This window comes from Atractosteus spatula, chromosome 19, assembly GCF_055471065.1.
Source record: "Atractosteus spatula isolate fAtrSpa1 chromosome 19, fAtrSpa1.hap1, whole genome shotgun sequence".
NCBI lineage: Eukaryota > Metazoa > Chordata > Actinopteri > Semionotiformes > Lepisosteidae > Atractosteus > Atractosteus spatula.
The window spans coordinates 6027206-6044923 of record NC_142724.1 but is presented as its reverse complement, the minus strand read 5'-3'; the positions used below and the strand labels follow the sequence as shown (position 1 = coordinate 6044923).

General features: G+C 36.2%; 2 protein-coding genes across 3 annotated transcripts in view; one reads left to right on the top strand and one right to left on the bottom strand.

Moving 5' to 3' along the window:
- Window positions 1-4689, bottom strand: part of slc9a8 (solute carrier family 9 member 8) — a 29541-nt gene extending 24852 nt beyond the window's left edge. Inside the window, exons 1-2 of the mRNA XM_088937604.1 lie at window positions 4333-4689; window positions 1887-2068 (exon numbers count right to left, since the gene is read on the bottom strand). Of these exons, the coding sequence (XP_088793730.1) occupies window positions 1887-2068; window positions 4333-4583 (433 nt within the window). The 5' untranslated portion in view covers window positions 4584-4689. The remainder of the gene's footprint in view (window positions 1-1886; window positions 2069-4332) is intronic.
- Window positions 4690-9638: 4949 nt separating this feature from the next.
- b4galt5 (beta-1,4-galactosyltransferase 5) overlaps window positions 9639-17718 on the top strand; it is a 36818-nt gene continuing 28738 nt past the window's right edge. For both annotated transcript variants that reach the window (XM_088937666.1, XM_088937665.1), the window contains exon 1: window positions 9639-10064. In XM_088937666.1, coding sequence (XP_088793792.1) covers window positions 9959-10064 — 106 coding nt within the window. In that variant the 5' untranslated portion in view covers window positions 9639-9958. The remainder of the gene's footprint in view (window positions 10065-17718) is intronic.

Sequence of the window (17718 nt, the reverse complement as noted above, 5' to 3'; positions counted from 1 at the left end):
AATAAAGTAATTGTTCCTCACATAAACAGGTCTATTTCTAAGCCACATCTGTTAAAACTTTTACAATTAATTAGGACTATTATCCCTTCAAATTATATTAAAATTAGCATCAGTGCAGCACAGTTCTAAACACAGAGTTTGGTTGCTACTGGGCAAGAGAGCCTTTCTTTTTCCACTTAATTTAGCAAGTCCACAGATGCCATAACTGTTAAACATTGAGAACTCACTGAACAACACCTGCTTCTCAAAATCCTACTATACTGTACCATAGTCAAGACATGTGCAGTCATCAAAGTTCATTATTTCACTCAGTTAAAGAGCAGAGAAATGGTCAAACACATTGGTAGGTCAAAACAAACATCAATTGCTCCATGTGCATTTTATTCTGTGAGCAAACATTTGGGTTTTAGATCACTAACAAAACTTACCTGCACCTAATTGTAAAACTGCTTCATACTTTACAAACTGTGTTTCTTGTCTTCTCTTTAGAGCATGGAATAAACCTCATGTGTTCACTAAATAACTGGACACGTGAATAAGAATGGAAAGCAAGTGAACTAACAAGAGGGTGTCCATGGTAAATGAGATCCTGTCCAAATTACAAACCATATCTCCACATTAATATTAAAGCAAAATACTTCGCTGTAGTACAGTAGATTACTGACACAAGGATTAGTACTCAGCACTGGTAAAAGTGTAAGCATAATTATTAACATTTTAACATCCATCAGTCCAGGAACTTGGCAAATGTGTAACTTATTTTTATGTCATGCTAACACAATCAATTCTGTATAAGCACAGTGAAACTGTGAAAGGCAGGAATAAACATGCACATAAAACAACAAATTCTGTGATTCTGTATGTTTTGAACTGGAGCAAGTAGAGTCAAAACCATTTGAAATGTGAAAGTGTATAATTTGGCTACTGTAATAGTCCAAGCTCGGCATATGAATTAAAAGCAGTCCCACCTATACCGCCAGACATGACAATAGATTACAACACTTGAGTCTGACTCCTGAGAGACATACAGTACCTGCTGTTCATGCTTAGGATTCCAAAGTGCGCTTTTTATATATGCAGGCTCTTCAACATGCTTATTTTTGAGGCTCAAATTATATGACAATACATCTTAATGTATATTACAAGAAATATTGCAGTGTCCGTTGAATGCAAAAATATTTTCAATAATAATGCACACTCCAAAAGCAAAACCATTATGCTTTTATATAAGATTCACAATTATAGGGCCCTATATAATACACAAAATACATAGAAATTAGATTTTCAATGTGTACAGTTTTAGAACTATCTGCTATTTTCTCAGTTGTGTACATAACTTTTTTTTATTTTACTAACTGGTCAAGAGTGCACAAGCAGAACTTAAAAAAGTACTGGGTAAACACATTCTTGCAGATTCCAGGGAATTACATTTTACACTTGACCGAGGGAAAGATTTCAAACGTCTATTGTTTACCTTTACCAGTGTTTGTAATAGTTGAGGAAAATTGTGTTGCAGCTTTCAGAAATGGCTCCCAAGTATAGATAAGACTTTATTGATCCTGAAGGGAAATTGAGGTGTTACAGGAGCCCAGCCCATGACAAGCAAAAGAATGTATATGAATATAGCCTGCTGGAACATCAATGACTGGAATATGGACTACAGAACCACAGTCTAGTACAGAAATACAGCCTGTATAATAAATATAATTTAATATACTGTACGCATTACATTTGTTAATTGAGTACTTACATGAAATAATGTGATCCTATTGCTAAATTCTACAGTGGAGACTCTGGGGGTTCTTTTCCTAGTCAGTATTAATCTGGTGGACCATGTTCTAGTGGTCCAGATTTACTGATGTGCCCCACCCCACTATGGGACTCACCAATCACAAGCAGGCTGAAAAAAATGGTCATCCCACTGGACTGCTCTTCCTCCTGGGCCTGGACCCCTGTCTGCACTGGCAGGATGGGCTTTGGAGGTGTGGGAGGCACTGGGGTTGTTGTCTTGGCAACAGCAGTGGTGATATGAATTGAATCATTACCAGCATTTTCTGTTTCATTCAGCCTGCAAAGGAAACACCAGAGGAAAAATAACAATGTATCTTGAACACAATTCTAAACTTTCTTATTTTTATTTTTTTCCCCCCCATCTGGGATAAAATGCCAATGATGCTGTAAAGGACCTACTGTGGGAAGCAGTCACTCATTCCAAGTGTTCAAGTTTTTTTACCCATTTACAGGATTTAGCTCCAAACCTGCATTCATGTACAGTGTACTGTACTGTACAGAGTACTGTGCAATTGATAATACTGAATTCTCACTAGTCTTCAGTATAAGACTCACTAAACAAACTTCTGCCAATTGCCATTCATAAACTCACATTTGTGACTTTCACACACTTTAAAAGTGAGAGTTTTGAAGTGGTTGTGCACAGCAAGACCATGTGACTGAGTGGATTCCAGTCTGAATGGACAGCAGTTTTATATAAATGTGCTTAGTAGGTTATAACCTTGAGCAACATGGATAAATACAATTTTTAAACCATTTGAAATGTGTTTGTACATGAGTTTAAACCAATTGACTTGTAAATCTTACACACAATGAAAGTTGTATTTCAATATCTATAAACAGCATATATGTAAAATACATAATAAGAGTGTTCAAATTTGTGGGTGCATAGTAATAATGACACTATATGCTTAAAAGAAGAAGCAATAGAATAGTGTAATTTTTTGCTTTTCAATTATTTTATTATTTCACCTTTCACTCCATTATTTACACTCTTCCTTACCAATGGAGGAATTTTGACATGGGTTAACCACTAAAGTTTGTAACCAGCTGAAGTGAAACTTGACTAAGACACTCCAATAGTTTTTTTTTGATAATTTGCTTATCAAACCCCATCATTGTTTTCTATTTAAAAATAGACCATTTGTCAACCCAAGCATCACACAGATACAATCACCAACATTTTTAAAATAATTTACTAAGACTCAATAAGCATAAGTAAGCACAAAGGTTGATAGCATTGTATAATTTAAGAATTACAGAACCTTTTTAATCAGCATGTGTTTGTAGATGGATTTAAGAGCACCTGAATATGCTGGATAAATCTGAGTGAATATGGGTCTGTTATCCAAATTTAATGCTTCAGGCAAATTTTCCCTAATGCATATAAATTGTAATTGTTACAGAGTTTGCACTTGGATGATTAGGGACTAATTAACCTATCCTTAATTGACATGTTAATGTTATGATGATTCATTCTGGATGCTGGATTTGCAAAATATGTTCTAAGTAATGCTTATCTTATTCACTTGTAATGGAGGTATTATGCCTAAAAATAATATAATAGCGAAGCTTTTTATCTCTTTCAGTTGTGATTATCTTGATGAATTTTTACACATATGTCAGTTTTAAATATAAGATGCTGGGACTGTATTTTGCCCCAGTCTGAACCCAGACCCTGTATTACTGTATATACTTGCTACTTTAAAGCTCTCACACAGTTCTTTCATGCAGACTTTTCACTGTATGACATTTTCAATTAAATATAAAATATCCTTACGGATTTAAAATTGAGTTTGACAGGCTATATTGTAAGTTTCATTCCATTGACAGAAGCACAAAACAAAAGTTTAACAGATTTTCAGATGACTATTGCAAATGAAGCAGTTAACATGTTAATTAACCAAGGAAAACAATTGCAATCAATTGTGTTGAGGGATCTTTCAAGGTTCTTCAACATGGGTATGAAGCTGTAAACCTGAAACACAACTACTATGATGTAAATTGTGCAGAACACCTCCTCATTGAGCTGTAGTAAATTATATATGACCAAATACTTAGAATTATTTTGCATATATATTACTGTATAACTGCACAACTGTTATTAGCTGTATGTGCCTGGGTATCAGTCCAAACTGATTCACTGTCCACAACAGGTGTCTCACACTCAGTTCATGGAGAGCCTGAAGTCTTCTGTTTATTGTTCCATCTGAGCATATACAGTACTTACAAAGCTGGTTAAATTATTTAATTAACTGTATAAATGTAATACTTCTAACCAGGGTCTTAGGTGTTTCATAGGCATCTTTATTAATAAGAAAGTGAATGTTTTAAATCAATTGCAAACAACCTTAAGGCAAAATTCTAAATGCCGTATATTTAAGACAATAATTAGGTTAAGTGTTTAATTGACTAGTCAGTAAATTAAAGACAATAAGCCCCCCACGTCTACCCACAACACCAATTTGAAATACTGTATAAGTGAAACTGAACTCAAGACAAAAATGAAGGTAGCAGCAATTCAAGAGAAAATAAAGCTACCTGATGGACTCTTCCAGGAACGCTTTTCCTTGCACATTTTGATTTGTGTCTGGATCCCTCTCTTCACCTCCTTGATTAACACCTGTCGTATCACCAGCTTTACTGATATGAACATCATTCCTTGTGTCGTCTTCAGCTCTAGCATGCGCAGATATATCTTGCCTTTTTAAGCCGTGTGACAGACAAGACACCGACAGCAGCAAAAAAAGGCAAGATGCCCCTTTACAGCGCAACTGTTTTACAACACGCATCGCTGACGCTTTTATTTAAAATACATTTTTTAGCTGTAAAACAGGCTCCGAAACCATTTTATACCCAATTATGCATATACCACATCACCACTCCAACTTCCTGTTCAGCCCCATTTCCAGCGTGCCTGTCGGGAAGTGTAGTAATCATTTCTTGTCGTGTGGTTACACAGATATTTCCTCTAGTTGTTTATTATTGATACTCTTAAAATCATATCAACAAATAAGGGATGCATTAATTGAAAGGGATGAGAAATAAGATACGGGTAAAAAAAGGGATAAATATTTATACGTTTGGACTACTATTCCCAGAGAGCATTGTTCATACCTGAGCTCATAGGGGGCCTCTGGTTTTCTCTGGGATTTGTAGTACAGTATATTTGAAAGATGTCTTTTTGTTTTAACCCACACCGTGACGAATGTTGACTGTTTAAATATAGGGTGTTTTCGTATTTCACTTTAGAGTATGTTTTGCCTGCAAAGTATTAGGTGATGTATTGTAGATACTAAACAACATATTCTCATTGGATAATACATGTGCAAAACAACGTGCTAAGACGTGTATTTGTATTGGTATTTAAGTGATGTGATGGTAACTTACGGAAAGTTGTGGTGAATTAAGAGTGATGAAAGAAAGGCGTTTAATAATATAAACGAAGAACAAAGGGCGGAGTTATTTAACTGCTTTCATACATTAACGACCCAGTTCAGTTACGTTACTGTTATGCCTCCCTGATTTTGTCTGTACTGTATGTCTTCATTCAGCTTATCTCTCTCTGCCGGATTCGAAACAAATGAATGTGTAGCTCCAGTGCCTCAAACTCACAAAGCCTAACAATTCAAATATTTTTACATTGTATATATGCTGGTAGCTAAACCTAACTGAGCATTAAGCTCAACTTGAATGAATGTCTAAACTGGAAGGTCTGGCGTCTTCTGGTTTTTCTTCCAAACTTGCAGTACTAGGCAATTGAAACCTGTTTTCTTAGACACATATAAGTGATTTTGAAAGAGTACGACTCAAAACACCGTTGATCTAATTCAATAACTATTATTGGATAATTAATTTTCTTATTTTATTTACTACTTATTGCATAATTTTAATACATCTCACCAGGCTCTTGCAGGGTAATTGTATATGTAATGAAGTGAGGGGCATAATGAACTGTAAAAGACCTTAAGAAAAATACACTATAACCATCCTTCTATTTCCTGAATGGGTGAATTTTCTCATCTTAGAACCAGTCTAAGCTGTTGCCATTGATTTTCCACTGATTTCTAAGTCTCATTATGAAAATTGTAAACCTTTGCTTTGAACTCAACCTGTAATGTTTCAAAACTTTCCCTAATGTTTCCCTCACTTCTGTTTGAACCCCTGGCCTAGGTAACCACAGAATAATAATGGTGCAAATACAAAATGAGATACCTTTAAGATAAGATACCTTTATTTTTTATTTTTATGCAAACCTATTTTTTCCTGCTGGTTAGTGATAATTAGCAAGCAATTAATGCACAATTTGATGTAAATGTTAAGCTTTTGTTTAAAGACAAGGTAAGCAACCCTTCCTGTCCTGATGTATCCTGTTGATCTGGAGCCAACTGGAATCTCAGGAGTTACTGTCTCCACCCACCATGTCCTTCCCTATCTTATATTGGATTTCTATGGAATATTCTTACAATACTGCTGCCATATGTAAAGGGATATATTGTACATTACTTCAAGTCTGCTGTAGTACAGATATGAGAAGGTTAGCTCGGAACCAGCGAGAATAGGCTATATGGGGCAGCAATGAAGATAAAGGTCTTTTTGTGATGCTTGTGGTCTGCTTTCACCACTGACACTGTCTTCATTAAAGAAATAAGAAGTGATCGAGGTCCTATTTCTGTTGTGAGTCACAAGGAAGATGACAAAATGCATAGTTTACATTGTAGTTTATATTGCAAAAAGCCTGTGTTTTTATGTTTCATCTGAATTAAGTAAAGAATCTAATGAGACAATGAAACAATCAATGTCCATTTTTGTTGAAAAGATTCATGAAAACACTATACTCTGTACATGGTGTGTATTACAAACAAGCTGTAGGTAAGTGCACTGCCATTGGTCTTTACATCAAACATCAAACACATGTACTATGGAGACGATGCTCAGCTGAAATTATTGAGTGCAAAGTTAGTGCAAAGCAATTGTACAACTCAGATAAATAATTAAAGGATATTGACTTTGCCTTGGGACTCACTCCACTGCCTGCACTTGTCCCACAGGAAGTAAGCTTTCTGTGTGCCAACAGTGACAATTTCTCATATGACATTTTTTAAGCCCACCAATTAATTTTGCTTCTCAGTATAAACAAGGCGTTACTGTATATAATCCTTCTTATCTTTGCTGATATGTGAAGAATTTGCTGATATGTGGAGAATCACTGAAGGCAGTTTAATTTATTGTGGGCAAGGAAATGTGATCCTGGAAAAATGGTAGGCTATTAGCACAACTGGTATCATCTAATAGTAGCAAGAATTGTTGTTTCATTTAACATTTTGCTCTTGTCTTATTAATACAATATTTGTTTTATTTATGGATCAAAGCTCTTTTGTTATGTAATGAAGCTATGCTTCTGCTTCTTTTTATTTTCACCTACCATAATTTTCCATTGACAGAGATATGATTATTTTACCTGAAATAGTCCTGCTCATATGCTCATAGGCAGCCCAAGAAGCACAGGAAAACCACGCATGTTCGCATTAACTTCAGAAAACTCCTCATTCCTGTGTGCCATATCCTCTCCAGCCAACCTCCCTGCCTTAGCTCTCACCTTCACTGTATGCTTTCCACTGTGTTGAACTCAGTAGTGCACTTTCTTAAAACCTTTATCTGAAACCTAGATTCACTTTGACAGTGAGCAAAATACTACTTATCTGCCCATATGTCCCCAGAGAAAGATCATTGATTAATACAAACCAGTACTGACTTCCACTGCTGTGCATAAATCTGAGACATCTTACTCACAGTCAGGTGCAAAGTGCTGTACGTTATAAGCATCAACAATTTACTTAACGCTTATTTTTTTATCTGTAGTTTTTACCACAGATTAATCGTAAAATGAAGTTAAATTTGAATGAAAGGAAACCACGTTCATTATTTAACAACCTTTAATTCATATTCTCCAGCTTCTTCAAACCTTTTACAACACAAGGTTTACAACAACAAGATTTACAACAACACAAGGCAAACTATATCTGCCAAGTATTGTAGTAACTGATTTGTCACATTCACCCATTCAATTTAATTAAATTCATTTTTATGTGGTCCTGGTCATTAATACCATGTTTCTTTATATTGAAGCTAAAGACTAAGTTTTAATTTATCAGCATTAACTGTTATCGTAAAACACAATGAACACAATTCCAGTCAATCACCACAGAGTTGTGTTTATACATAAAGAAGGAGTGAAAAGATTAGAGCAATGGAAAATGTCTCTGTTGTGTATGAAAACTTAATTAAATGCAAAAATCCAACAAAGAAAAATAAAATAATGAAGTCTGGAAGGATGCATGCTCAAGAAGAAACAGAAGAACAAATGGATTATAGAACAAAGAAAGATCTGCAGGAGTTTTGAAAGTGTAAAGAGGTAAAAATGGTAATGAACCAGGCACACTGGAAGAAGAAAAGAACAGCAGTGGAGTAAAAAAGCAACAGAACTGATCCCAGTACAGGGTCACAGGAAGAACTGGAAACATGGAGTAACCTGGAGAAGGAATGAGAGTTTGAGACCAGAGGAAGAGAACTGGGGAGGGGCTCTCATCCAACACACAATTCTTATTTAATTGAAACAGGCAGTTGAGGATTGTGCCTGTCTTTGGATTGAGAACTGGCTAATGTTGTCCCTTTTAGACAAAATGGGGAGCCAATGAAAAAGATAAGAAGAATGTTTATTTAGCTATAAAGTTAAAAGTGTAGAATTTAAATCAATGGATGTCGTATTAAATTATACCACTGCACTAGTATAATTATAATTAGTAAGACCTCACTTAGAATGTTGCCTTTCTAAGTTTTAAGGATTATGCTGTTCTGGAAAAGAGCAACTAGAGAAATTACCAGTCCTAAAGATCTGAATCGTTTTGGTCTTGTACATACGGTAGAGGAGACCTTTTTCAAATATGCCAAATCCTCAGAGGCATTGCAATAAAGTTCATTTACAACTAAGAGCAGGAGGAACTTTTAACACAAAGGGATGTGATGCTCTAGCAGTCAAGCCATGTTGTCAAAGCTAGAAATCACTTAGATGGGAATGACATGATCTCTTTTATGATCATATATTTTGTTACGTTAGATTATCTGACGATAAAGTTCATGAAGGTATCTTGGGTGTTGTTTTATCTAGTAGTGTGTTGCTGAAAGGCGAATGAGATTATTTGCTGTAGATGTGGAATTTCCTAATGCATTATTTAAATTATTCACTTTTTATGAAAGCACTGCATACTACTGTGATAAAAGATTACATGGTAAATGTGCTAGCAAGGACTCAGATACATTACCTTCTATTTACACGAATACATGAATTACATCATAATACGTGAACTTTTAATTGTTATTTACTTTAGTTTTCAATGGAACGGATTACAATAGTTAAAGATACACTGGTGTCAAATGTCATGCCAATAAAGTGTGCGCACTACTCCTTTTCTCTTACAGATTACAATGCCAGAGTCCAAGTATTATGTTCCCTTGATGTTCTGTGGCCCTAGACTATTGTCGCTACACGCTCAAAGACCCACTTTTCTGCCATTTCACCGCTGCATTTTAATGTATTATTTTAATATTGCAATATGAATAATTTAAAATATTAAGATATTGTCCTGTCATCACTAGTAGGTTTAAATTACTTGTTGTCATTATCTCATACACGACGGATAGATGGTGAAGCTGAGCACTAACGAATTTAAAACGTGCTGTAATTTGGACACTCTCCCTAACTTTGAGCTTTTTCTCTACCGCAATCCTTTTCTGACGATCCCTAAACCAGAGGTATGGTTAATATGTACGGACGCTCCTTGCTCCCCATTCATTTTTTTTCCGCAGAAGCGGCTGCGGCTCCCCCTCAAATTGAGGCTCTAGATTTAACCTTAGGTGCAATTTTATTAAATAAAACAATAAAAAAATTAAGCCGCAAATGCCAGCTGTAAATAATACTATTACGCCGTGATAAGATTTGAATTTTAAAGATTTGATTTAGGAGCTATCTGGCACTTCCTCACTTCAGTGACAGGCGTTATCTATTCTAATACTTCCACGGTGTAGTACAGCTCGGTAAAGATTTTATGTTGTAAATTAAGTAGGATTTTTATTTTCCATATCGCTTTTAAATTCAATTTCTTGTATAATGCGGAAATATTTTCGAGTACCGAAAAGGTCATTATTTGGTCTGCTGTTTCTGTTTTCTCTCTCCACCTCCGCAATTTACTTCATCTATTCAGCACCGGGAATCGGTAAGGGATTTATCCTCATATTAAATTAACTGATGTTAATTGAATATAATTTTATATTGATGAGCGTGCAATACGGAGTAATGGAGTAATAGGCATTCAGTTGGGGAGTAGTCTGTGCTTTGCTTAATCTGTGAATGTAGTAATCACACAGCGATTCTGCACCTGTGTCCGGTAATGAAATAGGCTGATATACTGTCTCTGAAATATATACTGTACGGAAGGAAGAATTCATGATGTTCATGAGTTCATTTTTACAGAAACAAAACATGCATTTTTATGTTGAAACGGGCAGCCTGGTACGGTTAATATTCTAGCATTAAAGGATTATCTTCCCGTAATATAAGCTAAACTAATATGTTAATGTTTTAACTAAGATTCTGACTGATTAGATGAAATTCGAATGGTCTGTCTGTATACGGTATGCTGATTCACTTACCATTCTCATTCGGTATAGTATTGCATGTTTATAAATTTAGCAGTAGACATCGCTGTTTTCGACGCATCGTTATGATTATAATAATTTGTAGTTGTCATTATTATGACCATTATTTATTTAACTGCAGGCTTTATCCAAAATTGTTTTGATTTCCATCTATCAACGAACCTTAAAATAAATACATAAAGCAAATATGTACAGTATAGAGTGGTTAAAGCAGTAATTTAAGATAATGTAATACAACGCCGGAAACAAAAGGAGGTTCAGAAATTGTTACAGTGCTACGATGTATCATAGGCTTTAGAACACTTAATTATTATTGCTGGAGTTATTATTATAGTACTGAAATAGGAACTAGTTCAAAAGAGCCTCCAAAACAGAGACGTATACTCTGTGACCTAGGATGTGTGTATAACACACCAAGGAAGATATTTTCTCTGTAATTGTAAATCGTATTCATTATTTTAAAATATTAGTATTTCATGTATATTTTGCAGTACTTTTTATATTAAGGCAGAACACTGAGAACCTACCATAAGATGCAAGGTTGAACTGTTATCTGCGGATTAGGGACTACGTTTTCACCCACAGCTTGTTAACCCCGTAAAGTGCAGTAGATGGTTTTTATTTGTGCTTTGATCAGAAAAGATTTTCCCTTCATTTGGGTCTCAGTAGTTTTGTCACTGGGGATGTTTTTTGTGTTTACTTGGGAGACAAAATTCACACTGGTCTTTCGGTCCTTTTTGAAGCAATATCGGTAAGCACTCTGGTTGGGCCTTTACTTTCAAATCTTGAGGGATACTATATTTCAGCCATTTCACTGTTGCAGGAAATTCAAGGCCATGCTGACACAACAAGAAAGAGCCATAAAAATTGGTAATGTAGCTCCATGAGCCAACATAGAGCTACACTATGATTATTTTTTGTATCATTTGCAATTGGAATCTTCAGGGCCACTGTAATGTGTTTTCCCTTGACCTTCAAGACTGCCTGTGACTTGTTAAAACCAGATTAGTGTTGTGTAGTGCTCATTTTTTTTTGTTTCAAATTCTCTGCAGGTTCAAACAAGACTAACAAGTACTATAGAGAATTTGAGACAGAAAAAATCTGCACTTCTACATTTAGAAAAAAAGGGAATTCTGTGGAATGTTGTTCTCTGTGAACCAATCCCAACTCTAAACGGTAAACTTTAGTGTCATGGCTGAACAACACATCTGCTAGAGAGGAAAGCAATTTTGTATGATGTTAATGAACGAGAAATATTAAGCAGGTCAGGTCTGTGTTTTGCTGAAAACTGAAGGTTATGTTGTTCCTGTTCAAGGAAAAAAATGCAGCTCACTTTTAAATTATCTAAAGCTACAGTATCTATATCTAGATATCTGAGATGAGAGTGCATGTGTTTATTTTTCATATAAGGAAGCTTCCTTAACATTGCATTTTTTTTTGTCTGTGTGAACTGTTTAATATGTTTGGTAAAGTAAGAGAATAACAATTGTATTCAGTAATATTTGGTTTCAGGAAAGTGTTTGTATACATTTACACCAGATCAATACATTCAGCATGTACTAAATTGTTTGAAGACATTCCTGGCCTAGGCAATGCTCAGCACATCTATAACTAAGGGTGTATCAGAGCTAGGCTGGTCGCAGCTGGATTGTAATAGAGCAATTTAATTAAAACACAGGAGAATCCTGCAAGATTTCATCAAGCCCTTTATACGAGAGGAAACACAAGAGCAGCATAGTGCTTTGAGTAAGAGGAGTCACTCAAGCAGGAAACTACTGTATTTAGGATAGCCCATCATTACTGAATCTTGATCACAATGCACTTTACTACCAGATCTGAAGAGGGCAGTGATTTACAGGTATATGTTTTGAAAATATTTATTTTTGTATAAATATTTTTGTTCTTACAATATGTGGTAACTGTATTAACGTAACGTAATCTTAACTTGCAAGTGTTTTGTTTTATGAAATGTTATGACCACAGGGTATTAAATACCTCTACTGCTATTGCAAAATCACGAAATCAGTCGGATTAACAGACCACATGTCCATTTTGCGCAATTATCAGTTCAGGAGTTAGAAAAATTTCATGTGGCCGTTTCTAATGAGGCGTATATGTCACTGCCTCTTTCGGGTGAACTTTCACCTGTGAGGCAGGGAACTGTTTGAAACCAACAGACTGACATGCTCTCACTTCTTGCAGTGTTGTTGCTCTGCTGCTGATTATGGGCAGTGGTTTGAATGCTGAAAACAAAGTATATTAGGTGCTCTTCGCACTTCATGTTCATTCTGTATGCTGGTCACATACACTAAACAGTGAATTTCAAGAAAGGAAATTCCTCATTTCAGTGTGCATCTGCTACCATTGAGGAGCCTCATTTCCCCCCTTCCCAGAATCATATTTACTCACCACATGTCTGATAATCTTCATTACAAGCTTGAGGAGAATGAGAGGGGAAGCCCAAATGAAAACAGGTTTCAGGGCCAAATTCTAATTCTGGAGTCTACAGTACGAATTGTGCCACATGAACTGGTGACTAATATTTCTTACTATTGTACTTTCAAATAATGTGTTTCCCAACAGAATGCAGTGTTGAATATGATGGGTACTATTGGCAAAACAATTGGAGGAAAAGGAAGTATTATGAATATCCTGTCATTAAATTGTTAGTCAGTCCATCAACTCTTAGAAGGAAGTCTAGCAATAGTTAAAATTAGATTTCCTTTCTAAGATGATTCCTGTTTGTTTGTGCTTAAGATGTGATTTTATTCACTTCACTAGGGTTAATATTTTTAATTTTTCTGTCAGGACATATCTGCTGCTTTTCTGGGAATCTCTTGGCCAGGTGTAGACGATGGGGAAAGTGTATACCTATCTGACTTAACCATGATCACAATCATGAATCATAAGTACATTTTTATTTGATTTCTTTAAAATGTAGTGTGGAACCCCGATTCGCTATAAAATCATACTAATGCTACTGATCTGTTTTGTTAAACTACAGCTAATGTTTCTTGAGCTGTTTAGCTAAAATATAGATGATAATGATTCTCGTCTTAAGTGTGGCCTTTTGCCTAAAATTGCTAATTAGGCAGTATATACTCCATCGGATGAGGGTACTATTCAGATTCTGTTTGCTAGAAGTCCGAGGCAGTACTGATACCCCTTAAATGATTCTTTGTCTGCTCTGCTGGAGAAATTGGCGCACAAAAATTACATGTTTTTGTTTATTGACCTCTTTTTAAACCCTAAGTACAGGCTTGAAATAACCACCTTAGTCTGCATGGTCAGGCTTTTATGGTTACTAGTTGTTTAGTGCCCTAGGACTGAGACTGATTGAGGAGGTTGCAGTGCTGATTTATGTGGTTGTTTTATCCCTGGTATTAAAAATGAGATCAAATTCCCTTTTTGGTGGTGTCATGCTATCCTACTGCGTAGTACTCGCAGACTTGCCCATTAGGGTTTGTGTATGTGTTGTTTGAGGCAGATTAAGTGCCTCTTGAGCCAGAGATACTGAGGTGACAGCGTGTAAAAGGCCAGTTTCATTCCTAGACACAGTAAAGGTCCTGTAGTACCTGACATTAAACCAGTGAGGGTGCAAGCAGAGGAAAGTCTACCGTGGTGTTGTATGTTGTTTAATATATTACTTGATGATGCAGTGCTGTTACAACAGTTGCTAATCACAAAGTACAACCCTTAGTTAGTAATGTTTTTCACATCGTCTTAATCTTTAGGAGAGTTATAAATGCTGAGTACAGTACATGACTCGTAAGAAAATGTTTCCCTTTGAGGGCAGCTGTCATAGGAACTTGATTACCAAAAAAACATCTGGATTCAATTTTTAATGTAGAATGCATGTTTGTCATTAGATCTGACACCCAGAAAAGAATATTTAGATGAGACTGTGATTTTCTGCATCTGAGTGAGTTAAAAGAAAACAATAGCATTAATGAAATGGTGAATACCACAGAAAAGTTCAGCGCCTACTTTTCTTTCCTGTAATTACTTATTTTTGCTTTTCTTGTCACATGCTTGGAAAGACAATTACGGAATTGTCAGGCCATGCCTGTCTGAGGACTTGTAATTTTAATCCTCCTCATGATGAAGACTTAGTGGTTTGCAAAAACCTACCTAATGCAACATAATTGCAGGGACGGACCAAGGGCAGCCAAAATGCCTGTGCTCTTTTGTAAGGGTATAGGTACTGTACAGTATATAAAATCACAAGAGGATACAGGTTTTATTTTATAGATGCCTTTACTAAAGCAAGAAACATTTCAGGTGTGCCAATGCTTTGTGATCATGCCACATCTGGAAAACAGTTTAGAAGACAAAAAAAGAAAACCAAGATATGGAAGTATCTAAATGTTAATACTTCAAGTATTTGTATAAAGTTTATAAATGTACAAGATTTGGGGGGGCACACGATCATTGTGTATCGTGTGCCCCATTTAAAATGACAGTGTGCATGCCTCTGCTCAGAGACCAGCTTCTATGTTAAGACCGAAGGTACAGTATGCAATGTATTGTGACTTCCAAGAAGAAGTGCAACAGAGGCCTCTCAAAGTGCTTTTTGAAACAGTATGGACTTTCTTGCCTCCTTATGCGTTACTGTAAAGACCATGGAAAAATATTCTTAGAGAACCTGCCGTTGTAATGGAAAATAGAGTAAGAAAACGTCTTTTGCAATTTAAAGTGAGGTGATTTATAAGATACCTTGACATCACATATTTTATTATTATTCATGAATGTTGCTATATTTATGACTTTGGTGTGTATTTTAACTATGCTAATCATGTTAGGATTAGCAAGGTTAATGGTGAAAGTCCAAGGGTGTCTGAATGCTCTCTCCCATTTTTAACAATAGGATTTAGCTGCATATCAGTGTTATCAGGTGAGTCATATCCAGCACTGTATCCAGCACTTTCTGACCTTTTTATAACCTGTAATGTATTTAATAAAACTCAAGACCTTGTCAACAAAATCAGTAGGCTATCTTAAAGGGAAAAACATGACTTGTGATTGAAATACTACAGTAGGCATTCATAAACTGTAGGTCACTGAACCTACATAAGGCTTCAATAAACAAAAACTAAAAAACAGGCTAACAAGTAACTTAGAGTGTAAGTCTGGTTTTAAATGTAATGAAAACACTAGGAAGAGCTGACTAACAACCCTATAAACACTTTGAACTTTGAAGCATTTTCTACTGACTTATTTATCATGCAGTAGATATGGCTTGTCCTGTCTGAACTTTGCAGAATGGGTTGATGACTTAATTAGACCTTATAAACTATATTCTTTAAGCTTTTCAACTGTACTTTGTTCATACTGTACCTTCTTGTAACAATCAAAGCCGAGCGGCTTTCCATGCACATACGTGCACGTACCAGCCCTGACTTCAGCACGCCACTCCACTCCAGCCACTCCAGCCGCTTGGCTCCAACACGCCCGGAGAGTCACTCCGGCTGCACAAGTGTATGTCCCAGCCCTGGCTTCGACACAACCAGAGAGTCACTCCGGCTGCATACTGTACGTGCATGCCCCAGCCCTGGCTAAAACACACCCAGAGAGTCACTCCAGCTGCTCGGCTCCAACACACCTGGAGATGTACGTGTACATCTCCCGGCCCTGACCTCTGCACACTGAGAGAGACACTCCGGCTACTCAGTTTCAACATGCTAGTGGAGCCGCATGGCCGCTCGGCGAGAGGCCAGCCGAACCTGTTCCTCATTTACAAAGTTAAGATATTTCCACCGCCTGTTAGTCTGAGGCTGAAATCAACATGCATGTTTTAGTTAAAGCAACAGTCTGCATCACATTTCTGAACAGCAATCCCACTCATAATCATACTGTGGCTTCTGTTGTGGAGCTGACAGTCTGCATCACATTTCTGAACAGCAATCCCACTCATAATCATACTGTGGCTTTTCTTGTGGAGCTGACAGGTGTGTCCTGAACCAGCCAGAGAGCTGTACCCTGTGGCTTTTTTTCTTTTTTAGGATATAGGATATGTCATAATAAAAAGACTTTATAAGAAAATACTTGAAAAGTGGAGATATTGTTCTTTCCCAATACCATATTTCTCAATGAGTTCATTAAAGGGTATGAAAGTGGTGTTCTGAAGAATGTGACTCAGATACCTTTTTGTTTCCAGTCTTTAAAGAGAATTGTTTTATTTTTCATTCGAAAGTCGGGGTTATGCCAGATTGGAGTGCATTTGCAAGGTGTCCATGAGGATGTTGCAATTTTGTTGATTTTCCACCAGGCTGTCAAGGCTGTTGAAATTACTGTATTCTTAAAACAACTATATGATTTTATAGTAGTATTAAGTGTTAAGATTTCCTTACACTCATTTCCTTAACTGTTCTATTTCTGTCCAAAGGTATTCCTGTTGATTAGGATGAAGCCATTTAGTGATGTATTGTAGCTGATTTGCCAAGTAATAGTAGTAAAAATTGGGTGCTTCTAATCCTCCTTGAGTTTTGTGTTTCGGTAAGGTGGTTAGTTTTTTGTTTTTTGTTTTTCCTATAGAATTTACGTATTATTGAATCAAGTGACTGAAACCAGTTAGTAGTGAGTTGAATTGGGATCATTGCAAACAAATAATTGATTTGAGGTAGGATTGTCATTTTGATGGTTGCTATTCTACCAATCATGGAGAGAGGTAAGTTCATCCAGCGCAGTAAATCATCTTGTATTCTTCTTAACAGTGGGTCACACTGTTAAGAAGAATACAAGATGATTTACTGCGCTGGATGAACTCACCTCTCTCCATTTAAAATTTAGTTAAAACAACTCTGAGTTTCGAGGAAATGTTTATGCCAAGATACCTGATATTGCCAGTAGAGAGGGGAAGAGATAGTTTTCGAACTGCAGCATTCCAGTTGTCTGCACACAGAGATAAAATTGTGGATTTATTCCAGTTTATGGAGTAATTAGCTTCTTGAATAGACTCTGATGGATCTTGTAAATAGAATAAAATATTGTCTGCATAAAGACTGATTTTTGTGCTGTATTTGGAGGCTTTGGATTCCCTGGATTTTAATATTTTGCCGTATAGCAGCAGCAAGAGTTCAATACAAATGGCAAATAAAGAAGGTGATAGAGGGCATCCTTGCCTAGTTCCCCTGCGTAATGCAAAACTTTGAGATGTTATTCCATTGGTTGTGAATTTAGCCATAGGTGAGTTGTATAGTATCAAGTGAGTAA